Consider the following 24173-nt stretch of genomic DNA (forward strand, 5'->3'; position numbering starts at 1 on the left):
AAGGTCGGTCTGGATTTCTGGGGCCAGATGGTTCGTTTCCACACTCTAGGGGTTCTTTGATTATGGGTGGTATGGTTAGTATGCAGATGACACCAAAATCGGAGATGCAGTGGACAGTGAAGGAAGTTACCTCAGAGAACAACAGAATCTTGATCAGATGAGTGGCGGGTGGAATTTAACTTTGATAAAAGCGAAGCACTAAATTTTGGAAAGGCAAATCAGGGCAGGACTTAACACTTAAGGATAAGGGGTCCTACAGTGTGTTGCTAAACAAAGAGATCTTGGAGTTCAGGTTCCTAGTTCATTGAAATTAGAGTCACAGGTAGATAGGATAGTGAAGGTGGCAGTTGGTAAGCTTGCCTTTACTAGTCAGTGCATTGAGGATAGGAGTTGGGAGGTATGTTGTGACTGTACAGGACATTGGTTAGGCCACTTTTGGAAAACTGTGTGCAATTCTGCTCTCCCTGCTATAGGAAGGATGTTGCGAAACTTGAAAGGGTTCAGAAAAGACTTACAAAGGTGTTGCCAGGATTGGAGGGTTTGAGCTATTGGGAGAGGCTGAATAAGCAGGGCTATGTTTCTTGGTGCATCACAGGCTGAGGGGTGACCTTACAGAAGTGTACAAAATCATGGGTAGGGTGAATAGACGAGGTCTTTTCCCCCAAGGCAAGGGGGCCCGAAACTAATGAGTATAGGTTTAAGGTGAGATTTAATAGATTTTAAAAGGATTTTTTAAAATTTAAAAGGGACCTAAGGGCCAACTTTTTCCACACAGAGTGGTGCATGTATGGAATGAGCTGCCAGAGGAAGCGGTGGAGGCTGGTACAATTGCAGCATTTAAAAGATTTCTCATAAAGGGCTTATGCCCGAAACGGCAACTCTCCTGCTACTCTGATGCTGCTTAACCAGCTGTGCTTTTCCAACATTACACTCTTCAACATTTAAAAGGCATCTGGATGGATATATGGATAGGAAAGGTTAGAGGGATATGGACCAAATGCTAGCAAAATGGGACTAGATTCATTTAGGATATCTGGTCAGCAGAGACCAAAGAGTCTGCTTCCATGCTGTACAGCTCTATGACTCTATAAGTATCTTTCCAAGTGCAAGCAAAAGAAAGATAATTCTATACAAGAAACATATTTCTAAAGTATTCAAAAGCTTCTGTTTTTGGCAAAGAAGCCAACGGAAGAATGCTGACTCAACAAAATATAGACATGCAACTTAAATCAGATCACTGCCAGACTGGTATGTGCAAATTGTAAATAGATGACCAATATCTGAAAATTATTAACTTAATCAAATTTGTCAGAAGGACATATCACTGTAACATTCATTTTCCAAATCGACAGTTTTGTATACTTACATTAGTCATTTTCTGCCAGATTGCAACCATATTCTATTCCTTAAAACTAGCTTAGTTGAGGCTGACAAAATTAAATTTATATCAGGACTCCATATGGGACATTTTTACTTCGAATGCTTTAGGTTGCATTGAGTGGAAAGGGTGTTAATCCATTCCTCATGCATATTGTGATACTGTAAACTTCAAAACTTTAATAAATGTTCAAGCATTGAAAGAATCAGTAAAAACTCCTCCTGGAATAAACTGTTTCTGAGATGACAGGAACAAGGAGAAACTGTAATAAAAGGAATAAAAAGCAACATACTAATCAGCTATCCCTGGGAAGCAATAAAAACAAGTTGTTTTCTGGAGGAGAGAAGGTAACACTGCTTTATAACCTACCTGCTGCCTTGTGACAAATGGGCAATTAAGACTGCCTACAGAAGGAATGTCCTGAGGTAAAGGGGTTAATTGCAAGAAAGTTGTATTTGGAAACTATTCCAGATAAGGCAGCAAGCTGCAGACTTGACTCCAGAAGTGTAATTAAATTCATGGATGAAATGATCTAAAGGATCATCAATAATGTAACATCAGAAACTTCACAATACAGAAAATCCTATAAGAATTGAACTTCAGGGTTCTTCAGCAGCAGAACTTGAAACAATTCAGCAGAAGGATTGAATCCTGGACATTCAAAGACAGACAAGGTTGAGTGGAATTTGTAGCTAAGTTCCAGTATTGATCAGATATTACGCAAGTTGAGTTGAGGGGCTTAGATTGGTTATTTTGGTTGCTAAGTGCAATAAAGTTTATTTGCATATGACAGTGGTAACTCCATTTCTGAATTTGAATGACTAGTCAAAATGCTCCATTTTACTCTTGCAATTTAAGAAACCTCAATGCCTTCAAGTTCTGTCACTCCTTTGAGAAATGCTCAGCTACCTATTATTTTATGTACAACATTCACCGAACAGCCAGAGACTCTGTCAAGTTATATGACTGGAGCTATAATCATATTTGCTATTCAGCTGTTAAGGGCTCAAATTGCTTTTTTCGTAGGGACTTACCACATTTATTCAGCCATATAGGAATCTGCCTACAAGAAAACAGGTGCTCCCGACTACCAAAAAGAGAGTTTCGTACAATACAACATTTCAAGAGTGGAGGTTGAATATTTTTACTTTTTAAAATTCAGTGAACATGTTCTTACCTACCTATAATTTCTCCACAAGAATCAGTCACAAGTTTTGTATTTCACAAGCTAAAATCCAATTCCACACATTGCAGTGGTCTTGCTTTCTACTTTATACTGAAAGGTAATGATCCTTGTCCTAGTCCCCAGCAGTGCTCACTTAGAAGTTTTCACTATGTTCAAGCTTCAAAACAGAGTCATTTTGAAAACTTCCAGGGAAACACTGCTTTGAACTTGACTTTAGATGAGATGTTAGAAAAAGGCTGTTCCACTTGATTATTTAATATCTTGAGGAACATTCCAGCAGAAACGAATTCTTGGTGCTCATGCCAATGCTTCTCTTTCAACCATCGCACAAATAAATTAGTCATCAATTGATATATGCAATGCTACTCAACAGCAATCATTATACTTCAAAGTAGCCCACTTTGAAGCAGTTCTGGATGTTTGACTGAAGATATTACATAAATGCTTGCGTTTTCTTTTAATGCAGTGTTTATTTCAGAAGTTTTCAATGTCTAAGTTAAAACAAAGTTAAAAATCACAACACCAGCTTATCGTCCAATAGGTTTAATTGGAAGCGCTAGCTTTCGGAGCGCTGCTCCTTCATCAGGTGGTGGTCACCTGATGAAGGAGCAGTGCTCCGAAAGATACTGCTTCCAATTAAACCTGTTGGACTATAACCTGGTATTGTGTGATTTTTAACTTTGTACACCCCAGTCCAACATCAGTAGCTCCAAATCATAAGTTAAAGCAACTTACTTTCCAGATCAAACTTTTCTAAACTCTTCATTACTTTAATCATGACTCAGGCATTTCCTTTAGAAAAATATTTTAAGTAAGTTTCCTATTGCAGCTTATACATCAATCTAACTTTCAGACATTGATTAAGTTATGGAAACCTTGTTTCTTCAGGTTTCTAACAAACTCAATTCTCTTATTTTGCAACATTATATGATGATAATTTTCTGGCACTACTTTTAAAAAAAAAACAGTCATGACCAAAATATGGTTTGGAACATTGTGGTAAAAGGGCATGCTGCCAAAGCTGTTCATTTTGCATGTATCAGTCTAAGTGCAAGAATGCCAATTTTCAAATGACACATCAGTTTACATTCCAGGAGAAAAGGAGTGCTGGTTAATTTGCCAATTAATAATTATTGGTCAAGGCATTATCATGGAGAAGGCCATAGGGAACAGACTCCCCATACTAATGGCTAATTCATAAACAGTGAAAGGCTTGAAAGTATTCCTTATCTTTGTAAAGAATGGGTTCCTGATAAGAATGTATGCCAACCTTTAGTAAGAACAAATAAGCCACATTATGAGCTTGATTGATTACTTTAAATATTGCAGCAATTAAGACATTTAGCATTGTTCAGCAAGTGCTGCTCAACCAAAAATCACATCTCAGTATTTTGCTTTGCAGTTTGCAAAAAACATGCCAGGTGAGCAGTGTTCACTCTGCCTATCATGAACAGCAAGAAGAAAATGCTTTCTTGTTTTGATCAGTCAACTGTTGAGACATACAGCACATGTACCTGGCTAAACACTGGCAGTGAAATTCACAAACTACACAGAGTTTAGCACAGCTGTAGGCAAAATTTCATTTTGATTAAATGTTTGAGAATAGAGCTGTTTAGAGTTCAATGGGACCATTTGTCCCATTGCATCCATGCCAGTCAATTTTGGTTCATAGACCTGGAAGTGATGGCAACACATGAATGCCTAAGTATTTCTTAAATGTTACAAAGCTTTCTGACTCAACCACTTTCAGGCAATGATTCCAGCATCCCCCACCAGAGTGAAATAAAATTCTCAACTTTCCTCTTAACCAAACTCTAACCTTAAATTTATGTCCCCTTGTTTTTGACTGCTCGAACAATGAAAAAAGTATGTTTGTTCCTTTACACCCTAGGCCCATCATAATGTTTTGCATTTCCATAAGGATCCCACTCAATCTTTGCTGTTCCAAAGTAAACAGCCACAGCCTATCCAATCCTTCTCCCAGCTCAGACAGCATCCTGATAAATCTCCTCTGCACGCTTCATAGTAAAATCGTATTGTTCCTTAAAGATGGACCAGAACTGCACACACTACTCTAGTTATGGCCTAAATAGCATTTTAAACAATTACACCATGAACTTACTGGTGTATTCTGTGCGACAGCTAATAAAGACAAGTACCCCAATTGCCGCCTTAACCATCTTATCTACCTGTCCTGCTACCTTCAGAGATCTGTGGATACACACACCAAGATTGCTCCGATGTTCAATACTGTGTGTGTCCTAGTGTTGTGTACTCAACCCCTTGCCTCGTTAGCCCTCCCCAAGCACACTACCTCATACTTTTCCAGGTTGAATTCACTACGCCATCCACTTTAGAAGTCCACTGATATCTCCTAGCAACTTACGATCCTCTTTCTCACTAACAACTTTTATGTCATCAGCAAACGTCTTGATTGCAGCCTCCAAATTTAGATCCAAGGCATTAAATGTACACCACAAATAGCAATGGCCTATGGAACCCCACTAGTAACATACTTCTAGGCACATAAATATGCCTCTACCAACACCTTCAGCTTCGTATATCTGAGCCAATTTTGGATCCCACATGCCACTTTGCCTATCCCAGTGCTCTTACTTTCTTGTATCAGTCCAATGTGTGAGACCTTATCAAAAGCCATGCTAAATTCCATGTAGCCCACATCAAAATGCATTATCCTCATCAACACACCTGGTTGCCTCCTCAAAAAAGTTGATCAAATTTGTCAAGCGCAATTTTTCCTTAACAAATCCATGCTGAGAGACTAACACCTCTCCCTTCGAGTGCAGATAAACTCTGACACTCCGAATTCACACACAAAAGTTTCCCAGCATTCAATGGCCTGTAATTTCCTGGTCCATTTTTCCTCCCTTTTTAAGAGGAGGGCATCTTGTTTGTGGCCAGAATATTTTAAAATGACTGCCAGTGGCCCTGACAGTTCCTTCTTTGCCTCCTTCAACAAAGTATGACATTTTTCCTGGGCACTTTTCAGGGTGCCAAAATCACTAACACCTCCTCTATGCTAACTTCTTTTGATATTTCATAGGCTTCCACTCTAATATTCATCTGTGTCATCCTTTAAAATTGAACACTACACATTGCAAGTGACATTCACACCATACATGTCAGGTAATGACCATCTCAACCAAGAATTTTACCACTGTCTGCTGACATTCAATGGCATAATCTTCAGTGAATCCCCCACTGTCAACATCCTGAAGTTTGACTTCATATGTGATCCTCTCTCTGCTGGATTTTGGGAAGCTATAGTACCCACCTAAGTGCCTTTTTGTGGATTTTACTTCGATCAACATGGCCTCATTTGATGACCGTTCCAGGATATTATCCCTCCTTATTGCAATAATTGATTCCTTGATCAATATTGCAGGTCACCCTCATATTCTATTCCCCTCTCTATATCATCTGAATATCCTATGATCAGGAATGCTGAGCTGCCAATCGTACCCCTCTTTCACCAAGTTTCAGTCATAGCTGTGATATCATACTCCACATGCCTGTCTGTAACGTCTTAGTTCCTATTCTTATTCCTCAGGCTCCTTCTATCAAAATACATTCCATTTGACCTTGCTAAACTCACTTCTTCCTTACCTACTGTTTTCTCCTGTCTTCCAGATTCATTTCTTGCAGTTTAACCTCCAATTTCATCTCAGCTTCTGTCTTCTATCAATCTAGTTTACATCTGCTTGAATAGTAATAGCAAACCTATAGTTAATAGTCCCATTCCTGTTGAGAGAAAACCCATTCAACTCATACAGGTCTCTCTCCTCCAAAAACTATCCCAATGTCTCAAGAATTCCCGCTCCAGCCACTTACTCATTTGCATTATTCTTCAATTCTTATACTCACTACTGAGGGGCACCGGGAGTAATATAGAACTACTATCTTTGAAGTCCTGCTTATTAACTTCTCAACTAACATCGCCCATGTGAAGTTAAGTGCCCTTTCTGAAAGAAACATTATGTTACATTGTAACAAGAGATCTCGAAAGCAAAGCATATGTAATCTGATTAAGGTATTACTCCTACGGGCACTGAGGCACTTAATTCTCCTTGGTGTCCACCTGTCTTGAAAGACCTAAGCTTACCACCAGACACTGCTCCCTGCCTAAAGGCACCTGGTTGTACCACTGAAGAGAGGCAGTCAGTTGGCTAAATAATCGACTCAAATATCTGCGGATTGTCACGTTGGCCATACACACAGTATGCACATACCACCTCCTACCAGTGCTCACAGATTATGATCACAAAACTGAGGCAAAGACTTATATTCAGCACAATTTTGGAGGATGGGATTGAAATCCTTTGTTTTTTATTTTAAGTTCACGCGAATGGCACCATGCATGGCGATGGTACATACATTTCACTATTTTATATTGAATACACATGATGATAAAGGATTCAATAAATAAAAACTGAAACATTTGATGATTTAAATGTTACCCCTTGATAGTACAAGAAATTAGGTCATGAATAAATATGAATTAAAGATCAGAGGTAATCAATTTGTAAAGATGATGACCAAGCCACAGTCAAGCTGCGTGTGCAATTTCAGGTACTTCATCACAGCATGGATTATTAAGGCTATAAAACATTTAAGACAGTCACCACAAAATGGTTACACTGATGATAAAGAGCAACTGATTCTATGATGATCAAATGTGACTATTTTCAATGGAACAGAAAAAGCCATGAGGAAATTTAATGGAGCTTTCAACATCATTATGCATTTCAATAAAGTGGATACAAAAATGTTATTCTTTATTATTGCAAAATCAATTATGAGGGTCAATCTTCATAATAATTGATTTCAAACCAGAAATCATTTCTTTATGTCTGCTTTTAAGGTACATACCTTGCTTTGCTTCAGGTGAGCACCAAGTATTGCACATTTTCATGTAAAAGCAGACAAATATTTCGAGAGGAGGAAACTTAGTACTAGGTGACAACAGGCCTGAGGTGTTGAAACTGAATTATTCTATATCTATACCAGCTTATTGCCAGTGTTTAATAATCTAGTTGTGTGTTATAATCAGATTTTTAAAATATCAAGCAATTCTTAGTTCCAGAGGACTACGAGGCTGCTCACTGAAATGAATGGTGGTTTAACTCGAAGGTCACCACAGATCAGTCGAGGGAGAGGTTGTTGAGAAAGACGGTCCTTCATGGTAACTTGAACTAGTGTGGGAATTAAGCCCATGATGTTTGTACCACACTGCATCATCAAGACATCCAGCCAACTGAATTTTTCCCTGTAGTTTCTTTCTGTAGCATCTTTGATATGCAAAATGTCTCAAATCACTCTGTAGGACAATAGTAAGAATTCTAAGATGGAAATGGATTTTTAAAAAAAAATTACATAGATAAAAGAGGAAAGGAGGGAGGGAATTCCAGAAAGCAAGATAGTGCATCCCTCACCTAGAGGCTTTCATAGTCAATGAAATATATCTTAGCAGAGAGATATGAACCATCTCTCGAAGTAGACATTATTAGGGGGCCAACTTCACTGAGCCAACTCCTTATTGATAATTAACTTAGGCTTATCCATGATGATTCAAAAAACAAAAGGTATTAAGAATAAGGAGGAAAGGAATGCCTGCAAGGCTTAGCAGAATGTTGGAATTAGAAGTAGGTGGAATAATAATCTGATCAAATATGACTGGGAAGGGAGAGCCACCATGGTAAAAACAATGACTGCAGATGCTGGAAACCAGATTCTGGATTAGTGGTGCTGGAAGAGCACAGCAGTTCAGGCACCATCCAACGAGCAGTGAAATCAACGTTTTGGGCAAAAGTCCTTCATCAGGAATAAAGGCAGTGAGCCTGAAGCATGGAGAGATAAGCTAGAGGAAGATTCCCCTGGCCTCGGAGAGCCACCATATCAAGCTAAGGTCAGAATAGACTGAGCCCTGCATCAGTTTTCACTGGAAGTTTAGGATATACATAGGAAGTGGGGAATGACAATGAGGACAGTGCCAAGAACATTGGAAAGTAACTCAGCCCAAGGACTGGTGCTAGGAGAAGGAATAACCTAAGAATGCCAAGAGCATATAGAGTGACCAGTATGGAGATATGGGATTGGATGCCGAAGAAGATATGGAATTAGTACGCTGAAAGTTTTTGGAAATATCATGAGGGAAGCTCAAGAACAGAGTATGCAATATTGACTGGAGAAGGGGTATGCAAGATGGAATGAATTGCCTGGAGACTACCCAACCCACATAGCAGCATTAGTCACCCTGCCACACATAAATGGTAAGAGAGTCAGTGTATGCAATGATAGCTGCTATGTTTTTGGGAGAGTACACAATTACATGGTATCGTAGAGAGTAAGTTACCTCCACTGGAGTTTCAGTGAGATATGAAGGAATACTTAACTGATTGATAAAGACAGTTAGGAGACCCATCAACATATCTGTGATTAAGATTGAGACCCACACAAAGAGATTACTGGACCCAAAAAAGACAGAAGGACAGCTAGAAGTAATAAAGATATATGGTCAATAGAAGAACAGTCAGTGCAAAAAGCAGAGGTCTCAACAAAGGGAGAGTAGAAGTAGGAACAGGAACGAGTAGTTAAGGGAGAAGATGGGATATGGTGAAAGAAATAAAAGGCATTGGTCAAAGGGCAATCCAGAGAGCCAATTGGAAATATACCATGGGATAGGATATTCAGGGATTAAGATCACTCCGAAATTGGCAAGCATATATATGAGACATTGCCAACAATTCTAGCCGTGAGCAGACATTAACCTTAGAAAGGCAGGAAAATTGAAGATGGGGAAAGTATGTACACCCCAAGCAGCCAGTGGAAAATCTGCATGCAGATTTACCAGACCCTGCCACCAAGTGAAAGGAAGACAGATTGCTTCGTAATTGTCAACAAATCACTCACTGGATGAGAGCACTTACAATTAGGGACTTCACAGCCAAAACTGTAGCAAAGGTACGTGTCAGAGAAATAATACCCTGATGAAGAGCCCACTACAAACAGAATAGGATATTCATTTCACTGGGAGGGTGTTGAAGGAAACCTAAGTTATTGGGAATCAAACTACAATTCCACATCCCCTACCATCCTCTATCACCAGGAATGGCATTACGGATTAATCAGACCCTGCAAACAGCTTTAGCAAAGAGCTCAAGGGGAAAAGGGACAAGATGGGTAGGTGCCCTCCTAGCCTACTTATGGGATTAATATCATGAAATAGCTCATGGGGTGGGTACATCCCATTTAAGTTAATATAGAGAGCTATGTAAATACGATCAGATGTGTTGACAGAGGGGAAAGGCATAGGTCCCAACTGGGATAAGTTATGATAATATGTAGAGGAAATAGGCGCTCCGCTCCAGGGCACACAGCAGACAGTCAGGATCAAAATGTGATCTGGAACCCAGAAACAGCGAACCCTGTAGAGGAACATGAATTGGCAGATTTGTTGGTGGTAAAGACCATTCCTGTTAGAGCAGGGTTGCAGCCAAGATGCTTTAGAACCTACTCAATAACACTGACAGAGATTCTTGCACTATGCATAGAGATCGCATCGAAAGGGAATTGGAAGCATTAGAATTTTTAGCTAAAGTATTCTAAAGGAGTTAGTGAGAACTAATAGCCTGCGCTCATACCCTCAGCAAAAGACCATAGCTACGATGAACATTCAAATCATAGGAATGATCACTCTAATTTCTGCACACATTTGGACTGAAACACCTTGTGCAAGAGGAACATTCGACCAAACAGAAGTCAAACACTTGTTTCTTTGGGCAGATGGGAGCAGGAAAGAAAGAGCCTTATGGGTGAGTGAAATACCAAAAGGAATTTGGAAATAGCCGTAAGTGCACACCTTGAACATTAAATCCCTCCAGGCTAGTATTAGCTACATTTTGGGAAAGAGCAGATAGGGTCAAAGTGCTAGGTATGCAATGAGACCAAGATGTAAATCTTTGGGTGAATCATGGCCCATAGTGTGCATTAAGGGGTGATATAGTGTTCTCAATATACTGTTGGGTAGCCATAAGAATGACAGAAAGTGGGGGGACCGAAACAGCAAAGAGGGGTTTCTTTGGGGATTGGCTACAGATGATATGTCAGTGAGTCTACACTGATCAAATCAGTTCAGGGATATCATGGCAATAAGTTACAATAACCAATCTTAGGGGCAACAGTTACCCGTCATGCATCTACTGCAATATCAATGAGCTAAGCAATCCATCCATTGTATCACTCTGGCCAAGACAGAGAATTGAAAGATATGACCAGCCATGTGCACAAAGGCAGTGGTAATCTTAACCTTCATGTCTCAATTGACCCAATACATCATTGCATTTTCTCGGTTTTGAGAAAAGGAGCCAGTAGTGGAAGGAGCTCTCCTTAAAAGGAGGTGGACCAAGAGGTAACATGGTGGAATGGTTTTGGAACCAGGGGCATTCCCCTTCTTTTGCTTGTAGCTTAGTACATATATATCATGTAAATGCCCTTTGCCTAAAGCTGCTGCACCACTTGCACATAAGCAGCAAATACTATTTATCCACAGGAAAATCAGGGATGTTATTACACTTTTACTTGGACTTTAGTAAAGCTTTTGATAAGGTGCCACATAGTAAGTCACTTGGGATTCAAGATGAGCCTGCCAACTGGATACATAATTGGCTTAATGGCTGGAGACAAAATGGCTGTAGAAGATGGTTTTTCAGACTGGATCCTGTCACCAGCAGTGTCCCACAGTAAATCGGTTCTGGGTCTTCTTTTGTTTGTCATTTATAGAAATGATTTGGATATATAAGGCACAAAATTGGTGGCATAGTAGACAGTAAAGAAGGTCAAAATTACAAAGAGATTTTAATCAAATTTGTCAATGGGGTGAAAAATGGCAGATGAAGTTCAATCTGGATAAATGTGAGGTATTACGTTTTGGTACAACAAACAAGAGGAGGACTTTTACAATTAATGGTATGACCTTAGGTAGTGTTGTAGAGCAGAGGGTTTAGGGTTTCAGGTACATAATTCTTTGAAGTTTTAGTCACATGTGGACAGGATATTTAGCACATTTGCCTTCATTGCTCAGTCCTTTGAGTGCAAGAGTTGCAAGCCATGTTGCAATTATACAGGACATATGTCACGCCTCTTCTAGAATACTGGTTCCAGTTCCAGTTGTCCACTTATAGAAAGATATTAAGCTGGAGATAGTTCAGAAGAGATTTATCAGGATGCTGCCAGGTTTGGAATGTTCTAGTTAAAAAGAAACACTGAATAGCTGGAGTCTTTTTTCATGAAGCGTAGTAGGTTAAGACATGATTTTATAAACTTGTATAAGGTCATGAGGGATATAGATAGGGTTAATAGTAGGTGCCTTTTCCCTGGGATGGGGAGTTTCCAGACTAGGGGGCACATTTTTAATGTAAGAGGAGAGATTTAAAACAGACGCGGTCTTTTTTTTAAAACAGAAGGTAGTTCACTTACGTAATGAACGTCCTGAGGAAGTGGTTGATGGGGTACAATTGCAACATTTAAAAGACATTTAGGCAGGTACCTTTGGGAAGACAGGTGGGACTAGTTGAGTTTGGGATTATATTCAGCATGGACTGGTGAGCCCAAAAGGGTCTGCTTCTATACATTATGATTCTATAATTCTCCTAGATGGGTACTGAGTTACTATTAAAAGTCAAATTTCAGTAATTAAGTGAAAGCATTGTCAGAGGCTAAAATTTATATGGGAATGGTAAGCATTAGGAGATCTTTAAATGTTTTATTGAATTCAAATTTCATAATCTGTCATGGTAAAATTCGCATCCAAGTCCCTAGAACATTATCTGGGTCACTGGATTAACGCTCCTTGTGTGTAGTGTCTACAGCTTGGTCTCCAGCTCAATGAATTTGAACCAAAATTCTTCCAGCTGCAGACTGTTATGGACCAGACCAAGCCTCCTCAAAATATATGAAGGAGATGGCCGAGACCCTCACTTCTTCTTATTTTAAAGACAAGGGACAAATATTGTGATCCAGGTGCAATTTGCTTGATCAAACCACCAGGTCTTAAATCGACGCACACTTTATTCACACATCAGAGTTAAAATACAATAAAAGAAAGAACTGGAATAACTTAACTCTACTGGAAAACTTAACAGAATTTTTAACTACTAAATATAAACTGTTCCAATATAGTAATAGCCCATAAGTACTCCCTTGGCAATGACAAATTCAGTAAAATTGATTGTATCACATGCAGTTCTAGCAGTAGGAAGAGAACTTCCAGCCTTTAGATGTAACAGCAACAGGAAAAACAGCTTCTACATCCAACTTCAAGAGACCAGCAGCAACAACTATTGAAGGCTAAAACGAACAACAAATCCTGGTTCTACGGAAGGTTAACCCAACCCATTCAAGCTGATTCTGTTGTTCCAACTTTTTATAAAACTCAAGACTTTACAAGCTGTTTACTGTTTTGGAACAAACTGCTCTTCACCTCTGTCACAACTTTTCTTCATTAAAAAAAGGGACACATACTTCTTAAAGGCACAGTTTCGTCACAAGATCCTCATTGTAGACCTATTCTACTTGAATATATGGTGTCTACAAGCTCAAACGTTGTACAACAATCTCACATCATCAGCATTGCCATCTTTATAATGATTAAGGCATCAATTAATTAACAATGAAGCAGCAAAACAACTAACTTTCTGGCCTATATTATTTTTTTAAAAATTCAACTACCCTAATTGAAACATCTTAACTAAGGAAAGTAGAAAACATTCACACAATAGGCTTTACTGTCAGCAAACCTTCATTATGAAGAAAACTTTTACCATTATTGATTTAAGCAGCCAAAGTATTAAGCAAAAGCAATAAGAAACCTCATAAGAACAAGAAGACAAACAGATATTCCAAGGAGAATGCAACCAGAGTGTCAGATTTTGTTGTCAAGTAAGAATTGGTTTCATTGTAATTACAAATTAACAAAAGAAGTGAAAGGCCAAACTAGATGGAACAAAGATTAAAGATGAAATTTAATCTGACCTATGAGCACAGAAAGCTTATAAAATTGGATTGCACACATGCTTCCTGTTTCAACGCTTCATGTGTCAGGGTTGCACATTCTTACCATTATGTGACCAAATCATTTTATATAGCTAATCTTTGGTGATTGCAAGAACATGGAACAGCTAGTGAAAGAAAATGTCCAGATCTTCCAGAATATCAAAGCATATGCTCAGCATCACAACCTCCGCCAAGTGAAATATTTCTAAATTTATATTCCATATGTGCATGTAGCTTTTGCAATAAATCTATCTTGGGGAGATGGCAGAGTGATAGCAATATCACAGGGACTTAATGGCAACTACCATAACTTACTGTGAAAGATATGTCTTGAATGATCAAAATGTAATATCTCCCATAAAGATTCATTGCTGATACCGCTGTTCTTGTTTTCCCTTTAGCTACTTCAAGTTTACACACAATTCCAGAACCACAGCATGCAAGTCAACTGTTACCTAAGCAAGCAATTCAGTTGAGCTAAACAACTCCAAAGTCTAAAGACAAGATGAAAACCAGAGGATCACCTGCCATCGACCTCAGCACCTGAAAGGACAACAATAAACACAGATCTGGCAAGACTGCAAAGGACAATGTACACCAACTGGGGGCTTATGCAAAAGTTTGGAGAGCTTTACCACTTATGGCATCATACCTACATCGCATACAATAGATAGAAGTGACCACAACCATCAGGTCAGAGCTAAGCTATGCAGACCTGCCATTTCCAACCATGAACAATTAACCAACAGGAAGGGAGGGAGGCAGCCACACAAACCTCATCATACTCAAAGATGAGAGATACGTAGCAAATCAGTGCAATTAACAGGGCTGAAGTATTTATATGTATTCAGCCAGGAGTGTCAATGGAGGATTCCCCAGTGTCCTCAGTATCAGAGGCAAGTGTTCAAATAGTTTGATTCATTCAACAGATCAAGGAATGGAGGAAGGCACGAGACACTGCAAGGTCAATAAGCTTGACAACATTGTAGCAATATTATTGTGCTTCAGAACTAGCTGTTCCGGTACAGACACAACACTAGCATTCCCCAAAAATGTAAAAACTTGTCCAGACACAAAAGGTAAGGCATATCCAACATGGCCAATTACCACTTCATGAGTTGGTTCTCCATCATTAGCAAAGTGATCAAAGGGTCTTCAACAGTACTATATCAAGCAGCACCTGCAAATGAATAACCGACTTTCAGACGTTTGGTTAAGGTTCTGACCTGATTACAGCCTTAGAGGACAATTATCTCGGTACTAAGACATCATTGCAAGTCTCCTCGGCTCAATTATCTTCAGCTATTTCATTGATAACTTTCCCTACTTCATAACGTCAGAATTAGAAACATTCACTGATGTTTGCACAACATGCAGCAAAATAACATGCAAACTTGGGCTAATGTGTATGCAACAGTTGTGCCACGTAAGAACAGTTCCAGCACTGCTTCCAACAAGAGAGAATCTAAATATCACCCATTCAGGTTCAATGGCATCACTACAGCTGAATTCCTCACTATTTACATCCTGGGGATTACCATTAACCAGAAACTGAAATGGACCAACCAATATGAACACTGCAGCTTCAACAGCAGGTCAGAGGTTATGAATCCTCCTGAACGCCACCTACAAGGCACAAAATAGGAGTGGAAATGGAATATTTGTCACTTGCCTTGATGAGTGCAGCTACAACACCACTCAAAAAAAAACTTGATACAACCTATGGAAAGCAGCCCACTCAATTGGCACTCCTTCAACATTCATTACCTTCACCTTCAATACATCATTCAGCAGTTTGTCACATCTACAAAATGAGAGATAATTTCCTAGCCAGGTGGGATAACATAGGAGGCAGTTTCTTAGCTGGTTGGGTAAAACGTGGAACAATACAAATCAGATGCTAACACAAGCAAACAGACCAATTTGTGAATTCAACAGACAATAGGTGCAGGAGTAGGCCATTCTGCCCTTCGAGCCTGCACCACCATTCAATATGATCACGGCTGATCATCCACAATCAGTATCCTGTTCATGCCTTATCTCCATAACCCTTGATTCCACTATCCTTGAGAGTTCTATCCAACTCTTTCTTAAATGAATCCAGAGACTGGGCCTCCACTGCCTTCTGGGGCAGAGCATTCCACACACCCACCACTCTCTGGGTGAAGAAGTTTCTCCTCATCTCTGTCCTAAATGGTCTACCCCGTATTTTTAAGCTGTCCTCTGGTTCGGCACTCACCCATCAGGAGAAACATGTTTACTACCTCCAGAGTGTCCAATACTTTAATAATTTTATATGTCTCAATCAGATCCCCTCTCAGTCTTCTAAACTCAAGGGTATACAAACCCAGTCACTCCAGTCTTTCAGCATAAGGTAGTCCCGCCATTCCAGGAATTGACCTCGTGAACCTACGCTGCACTCCCTCAATAGCCAGAATGTCTTTCCTCAAATTTGGAGACCAGAACTGCACACAGAACTCCAGGTGTGGACTCACCAAGGCCCTGTACAGCTGCAGAAGAATCTCTTTGCTTCTATACTCAATCCCTCTTGTTATGAAGGCCAGCATGCTATTAGCCTTCTTCACTACCTGCTGTACCTGCATGCTTGCCTTCATTGACTGGTGTACAAGAACACCCAGATCTCTTTGTACTGCCCCTTTACCTAAATTGATTCCATTTAGGTCGTAATCTGCCTTCCTGTTCTTGCCACCAAAGTGGATAACCATACATTTATCCATATTAAACTGCAGCTGCCATGCAACTGACCACTCACCTAACCTGTCCAGGTCAGCTTGAAATCTCCTAACATCCTCCTCACATTTCACCCTGCCACCCAGCTTAGTATCATCAGCAAATTTGCTAATATTATTACTAATACCATCTTCTATATCAATTCAAAAGGGAAACTGGGCAGACAATAATGTCTGGTAACTACTGAGATAAGAGGTGAGCTCCTCTCAGATGACAACTTGCTGCTTGTGTACTTGGTCACAAAGAAAACAATTTCACTCCCACCAATCCACAAGTAAAGTTGAGACATAAAAGAAAGTCCAGCTAATTTCTACTTTCTTGGAATTGCTTTCAAACTGAAAGCACAGCAGTAATTTAGATACCTGTTGAAAAAAAAATGTATAGCTCATCTGTTTGTATTTAATGGCTTAATCCTGGTTCTGAGAACATTTCTGCCTTCTGGCCTGCCAGGAGATATTCATTAACCCTCTGCGGTCAGGTTTTATATTCCTTCAAAGCTGTTGGGTGTTAATGTCTGTGAAACCTCTCAGTACAAAATTGTTGTAAAAGTTGTCTAAGAATAGTTCATGTTTCAGACATTCAAAATCAACTGTGCTGCTTGTCGTGAGTGGAATTTCTCAGAGGACCACTCTGAGTTGGGGATGTAATACGGTCCAATTCTGGAATCCTTTTCTCCTCTCTTCTGGATGTAAATTAGTAGTTTGAAAACTTTTATCTGAAGCAAAAATGTTAAATTGAATGAGTTATGAAGTGCGAGGAAGCTCACAAATGTTGATATATGGTTATGATTAAGTGTGATTGTTTCAATCTAATGCTATTCAAACTGAAGTTGTAGATCTACTGCACTCAGAATGCAAGCTTACAGGTTTTTTTGGTTGGACTAAATAAATTAAGGCTCTTTGCAAGGGATTGCAGGAAAATGACTTATCAGAATGGTATTAAAATTTTAAGTTTTCAAGGAAGAAGTCCTGAAATGATTGTTATTGGCCAAAATCATAGTTGCAAAGTATTCTGATCAAAACGTGAAGAATTTTAATCTGAAACTAACTTCACGTGCTTAGAATGATTTTTCTTTTAAAATTAAAATCGGTATAAACTGGGATATTTAGAGTGATTATGCTTAATCCTAAATTAGATTAGTTTTTTGACTTCAAAACCTTACAAAATTAAAAATCTGGGGATACTGTTCACAATACAATTTTCAAAAGGGAAAATTAATTATAAATTCGGAGGCAGCTAATTACAAATTGAAAGCAGATAGTCTGACTTTCATGCAGTGGGCTCAAGGTGTGAAAAGGAAGAATTTTTTTTCATTTTTAAAAAGAGATTGGTTTGAGAGAAAAGCCAAACAACTGTGGTGTGACCTGGCATCACACTAAAATGCTGCAGACATTTCTGCTAGAAAGAATGGCAGAGTTTGAAATAGAGTCTTACTTCCTATTGTTCAGCAAAATTTCTTTTTTAAACCTGTAGAATGACACAGTGTATGAATTGAGATTGATTTGTTTTCTTTGGAGAATCAGATAAAGCAAAGTGAACTCTTAAGATTAAGTTTTCATGCCACTGGATAACCTGTTCTGCCTAAAGTAGAATAGATCCTTTACACCTTTTGCAGACTAGTATAATGAGATTTACAGCAACTTCAAGTTGATCAGCCATTTATAATTAAAATCGATGAACTAAATTAAGTTATTTTAGGTTTAATAAGATTTTTTGTAAACCAGAAAATACAGATAACATAGCCTCAAATGTTTCAAAAGAAGAAGAAGAAAGGTTTCTTTTGAAGAGCATAAATTAAATACTAGAGGAAACTTGTCAGCCCAATAATGCTGTTATTGAAATTAGGGATAATTTTGAAATGTAAAAGGCATAGCTCAATTTAGCAAGTTACTGAAAAGAAGCCGACAGCTAAAACAAACAATAAACAGGCAAAATTAAAATACAAATGCTTTCCTTTTGCTTTTAACTATATTAATAATCTGTTAATTGTAAAATATCTCCACAGTTTATGAAAGAAGTTGGCAACTAGTGGGATGTGTGTTGCTGGAAAAGCAAAGCAGGTCATGCTGTGCTTTTCCAGCAACCCATCTTCAGCTCTGATCTCCAGCATCTGCAGTCCTCACTTTCTTCAACTAGTGGGATGTGTAAAATTGTACAAGGAGGGGTTGTGGAGTAAATACATTAAAAGTGACCTATCATTTAAAGTAGTTAAAGGCCAACTGGAATAACCAAAATATCAATTAACTTTATGCTCCACATAACCATTCAGCTTATTCTTAACTGGAACAATTCTATAGCTCCTGGGTATGGAGCTGCAAGAGCAGAAAGAGAACAGGATGTGTTTCAGTAGTAATAAAAAAAAAGTGATGAAGAAATTCAGCAGCATCTGTGGACAGCAGAACAGAGTTCAATATAACTTTTCTTTGCATATATTTCAATAGCAATAATTCCAGTCCCAAATTCATAGTAAATCTTTAGTATAAATTATCAAGTTTCACAACAGGCATGGAAACACTAAGACTTGGGCCGAAGAACAAAATATCCACAACTCTCAATTTGCAAAAAAAGGTGCAGTTCAAGACATAATTGTAAAGAAAACTGGATACTGAAAATATTCACTTCAGAACTGTGCCCAAATGTTAGTGGCCAGAGTTTGATCAATACAAATCTAGGGAGGGGGAAAGTATTTGCAACCCACCTAGTTTCAGTGAATGATGCTTAGGACACTACCACTGTACCACAAGAATCTTCAAAGGACCTCCAAATAATCTGCAAAGTTGCTTCCTCGGCCTGAATGGAATTGGTGCAACATTACCTGAAGCACCACCGCCTAACCCTGTATCATTTACCAAGCTGAAGAATGAAAAGGGATTGAATTATGGTGTATCCCATGACTTACTATTGTATGTGCACCCAAAGAAGATATTTTAATGGAAACAAATTTGGAGGGGTACAACACCCATTGATGTGCAGTCATATACTCTCAGAGTACATCATGTTCTTGAGGTAACTTGTGGGTTAACATAACCAAGACCAATACCAGCTGCAAACTAGCAGACTACTTATGCTTGCATGGGAAAGTACAGTGTGACTACTAATCAAAAAGGGCTTTCAGTACAGAGAAGAATCAGAGAGATACACCGTCCACCTTTATGCATTACCAAAATTCTAGGTATGGCTTTGGTTTGAGGAACTGAACATATACTGCTGAAATTCCATGGAGATTTGCAATCTACAAAACTGCATCAACTTTTTCAACTATGAGGTGCACCTCTTCCAGAACACTTGTGTGAATGCCAGAATCTGGGCAGAGAATTGAGACATTCAGAATGACATTGAAGACATTAAGCCCACTACTGCTGGTGGCAGGATTGAGGGAACTTGAGACAATATCCAAATCCATCATTGGTAGTCATTTTGTGGCTTCGTCCAGATGATGATGGGTGGAGGCAGCAATGCTCCAACACGGTGGTGAAAAAACAGGAACAGGTGGAATTTGGAAGCAAGCCTTCTGGCTCAGAGGAAAGGACATGATCATTGCACTAAAAGTGTCCTCAAAAGACTTACAGGACTGACGGTCAATCCATTTGGTTGAGTTCCAAATATATCTTCCATGGCAAACAAATTGTGGCAAAGGAACTGAATACAAAGCTTCTGTTACAGAGGTAAGCTGTACCGAAACCTTAGTATTACAGGAAGCTATTCTAGGAGAAGGTGAGGACTGCAGATGTTGGAGATCAAAGCCAAAAAGTGTGCGCTGGAAAAGCACAGCCGGTCTGGCAGCAGAGGAGCAGGAGAATTGACATTTCGAGCATAGACTCTTCATCGGGAATGAAGCTATTCTAGACAACCAAGCAAAACTTACCCTCAGAATGTGCTTGAACAAAATCTATAACTTTACTCAAAGAATCAAAAGAGGATGTTCTTAAACTACAACAACACACTCGCACTGAGTGCTGTACTGACCATTGACCAGAAATTTATTGATACGGATAAGAACACATCAGAGATTGAATAATACACTAAATGGGTCAAATTCAGACACCATCTATTAGGTTAAAATCAAGAAAATTATGAAATGGTAAACATTTAAGAAATGTGAAGCAGCTGCAAAAACAAGTTTCAAGTATCTTTACATCCAGGAAAGAACAGCAATCTCAGCGCAGCAATCACTAGAATTAGGATCCTTCCCTCTATCACAGAAGATGGTTCATCTTGTAATATTTTTGATTAACTGGGTTCACAAGAGCCTCGTTACCTTTCCCATTCTTCCCTCCTGACATCAGTGAAATTCCACCTCATTTTACTTGCTTACACAGTTGACGATGATTTCACTGTGGAGTGTAGCTATCAAGTTAATATACATCAGACTTTATATGTTGCATCAAAATCAATTTAAATCACAAGCAAAAAACTTGCATTTCAAAAGGGTGAAACAATACCAACAATATCTGCAATGACTGGTTAATTTTTTAAAAAATTCACAATAAACAAACTTAAAATTAGGAGAAAGTGAGGACTGCAGATGTTGGAGAACAGAGTCGAGAGTGTGGCACTGGAAAAGCACAACAGGTCAGGTAGCATCTGAGGAGCAGGAAAATTGACGTTTTGGACATAAGCCCTTCATCAGAAATGAGGTTTATGCTCCAGAGAGATGAGAAATAAATGGGGGGGGGGGGGGGGGGGGGGGGGGGGAGGAGGAAGGTAGCTGAGAATGCGATAGGTAGATGAAGGTGAGGGAGAAGGTGATAGGTCAGAGAGGACGGTGGAGCTGATAGATGGGAAAGGTGATGGACAGGTCAGGAGGGCAGTGCCGAGTTGGAGGCTTGGGACCGGGATAATGTGGCGGGAGGGGAAATGAGGAAACTGGTGATATCCACATTGATCCCGTGTAGCTTAAGGGTCCCAAAGCGGAATAAGAGGCATTCTTCCTCCAGGTGCCATATGGTGAGGGTTTGTTGATGAAGGTGGCCCAGGACCTGCATGTCCTTGGAGGAGTAGAAGGGGGAGTTGAAGTTTTCAGCCATGGGGTGGTGGAGTTGGTTGGTGCGGGTGTTCAGTCACAGGGCAGTGGGGTTGGTTGATCTGGGTATTCAGCCACAGGGTGGTGGGGTTGGTTGGTGCATGCAGGTGTTCAGTTACAGGGCAGTGGGGTTGGTTGACCTGGGTGTTCAGCCACAGGGTGGTGGGGTTGGTTGGTGCATGCAGGTGTTCAGTCACAGGGAAGTGGGGTTGGTTGATGTGGATGTTCAGCCACGGGATGGTGGGGTTGGTTGGTGCGGGTGTTCAACCATGGGGCTCGTCTACATGTACATCAATATCTTCTACATCGGGGAGACAGGATGCCTACTTGCAGATTGTTTCACAGAACATCTCTGGGATACCCACACTAACCAACCCCACTGTCCAATTGCTGAACACTTCAACTCCCCCTCCTACTCCGCCAAGGACATGCAGGTCCTGGGCCTCCTCCATTGCCAAACGCTCACCACCCGGAGGTCTGGAGGAAGAATGCCTCATATTCTACCTTGGGACCCGTAAACTACATGGGATCAATGTGGATTTCACTAGTTTCCTCATTTCCCCTCCCTGCATATTATCCCAGTCCCAGCCTCCAACTCAGCACTGCCCCCTCCTGACCTGTCCATCACCTTTCCCGTCAATCCGCTCCACCCTCCTGTTCAACCTATCACCTTCATCTAACTATTGCATTCTCAGCTACCCTTCCTCCCGCAACCCCATTCCCCCTCCCATTTCTCTCTCAGCCCCCCGACTCATAAGCCTCATTCCTGATGAAGGGCTTATGCCCAAAACATCGATTCTCCTCCTACTCGGATGTTGCCTGACCTGCTATGTTTTCCAACACTCAAAATTTAAAATTAGCAATACTATCATTAAAGATAACATATTTAAAATACAATGTAGTAAGGCTGCGTGAATTAGTTATTTTTCCATGATCACAGACTTTAAAACACTGCAGAATTCAGCAAACAATAAGATTAGATTTAACCCACTTTAAGCAGCAGCGATTGTCTGCAACAGCTTACCCCAGAGATATCAGCCACACGATGGATTGGCACCTCCTTCTTACTGTGCAGTCCTTTAGCATTCTTGATAGCCCTAAGGCGGCAAAAGAAAAACGTGTATAACAAAGACAAAAAACTTGTTGCGAATATTGGAATACAGAATCAGGAGTGAATGTATCAGTACAAAGTCAACAGCTGTAAAAACAACCAGTAATGAGGATTCCTCTGAATCTTTTATAATAATACAACCGTTGGATTTTGAAAGTTAATAATTCAAGGATGATGCAATGGAAGCAATCACATCTCAAGAAGCAAATTCTACAAATGCGTCTGTCTCAGACCTAATTTCCAAATGCCTATTTGCTATAAAGTATATCAGGAATGTGACTGGAATACTCTCCATTTGCCTGATTTAGATAGCTCCAAACAAGAAGTGTGACACTATCCAGGACAAAGCACCCTGCTACAATGGTACCCCATCTACCACCTACAAAATTCATCACCATCATTGATAAACAGTGGCAGAAGCATGTATCATCTACACGATGCACTGCAATCACTTAAAAGGCTTGCCTGAAAGCCCCCTCCAAACCCACGACCTTCACTACTCGAAGGACAAGTGCAGCAGATACACAAACATTCTACGAGTTGTACTACCCAGCGAGATCCCTTTCAAGCCCAAAAACATTCGAACCTGAAACTATATTGTCATTCTTTGATAGTTGATGGGTTGAAATCCCAGAACTACTTTCCTAACAGCACTGCTGGTGTCATTACACCTCAAGGACTGCAGCAGATCACGGTGGCAGCTCACCACTATCTTCTCCAGGCAAAAGAGTGAAGAGTGAGTTCTTATCCCTCCAGTAAGTAAAATATCAAAATCCCTGCATTTATCAGCATGTAAAGTTCATTTGCAAGTTGAAACAAGAATACAAAAACCAATTTGTCACTGCATGAAATGGTTTTATTTATGTTCTTTACCTGAAGTTTGGAAAGACAGTGATTGGAGACCAAGAGTCTTTGTTGAACATTAATTCAATTCATTAATGGGCACCCACTTGGGTTGGGGGAATTCACAAAGAATTGTAAAGCTGCTCCCAGAGTCCCCAGTCTCCCAAAGCAAACCCCTTCCAGAAAATAAGTGACAGAAGCTACTTTAAATTGCCATACTTTGGCTAGGTTAAGATTTCATATGAAAACATGGTAAACTATACAATAAATGGTTCAGATCCACATTGCTACAATTCCATGAATTTATCTGATTATTTTCACTCAAAGTTCCCCCAATAATGAAGTAACTAGTTCATCCATACACGTTTGTGCAGATATACAACTATCACTACACAATTAAGCATATTCAAATCTCAATTCTTCTTGGGCAGTTTGCTTGCTCCTCACATACTGGCAACAGATACAATGAATTGTCAATCATGAGTGAATTTTAGTCAGAACATGGAAATTACAACTTAATCTTTTGTTTGAAGTGATAGTCATTCAGTACACAAAAGGCTTTTCAGCCCATTGAGTTTGCACTGACAATAACTACAACTAAAGGCACGTTAATCCCAGATCTTTGAATCTTATGATATTTCAAGTGCTCATTCAAATATTTTTACTTAAAGGTTTAAGGTTTGCAGCCTCCACTGCCTTCCCAGGCAGTGAATTTCAGATTCCCAGCACCTTCTGAATGAAAATGCTTTTTTCTCAAATCCCTTCAATCTCCTGCCCCTTAGCAGAAAACTATGTCCCCCTCATGACTGAC

At 39.7% G+C, this 24173-nt stretch overlaps 1 protein-coding gene across 1 annotated transcript in view; it reads right to left on the reverse strand.

The window, feature by feature from the left end:
- Window positions 1–24173, reverse strand: part of snd1 (staphylococcal nuclease and tudor domain containing 1) — an 868653-nt gene that overhangs the window by 630880 nt on the left and 213600 nt on the right. Inside the window, exon 14 of the mRNA XM_072562814.1 lies at window positions 22433–22505. Coding sequence (XP_072418915.1) covers window positions 22433–22505 — 73 coding nt within the window. The remainder of the gene's footprint in view (window positions 1–22432; window positions 22506–24173) is intronic.

This window comes from Chiloscyllium punctatum, chromosome 44, assembly GCF_047496795.1.
Source record: "Chiloscyllium punctatum isolate Juve2018m chromosome 44, sChiPun1.3, whole genome shotgun sequence".
NCBI lineage: Eukaryota > Metazoa > Chordata > Chondrichthyes > Orectolobiformes > Hemiscylliidae > Chiloscyllium > Chiloscyllium punctatum.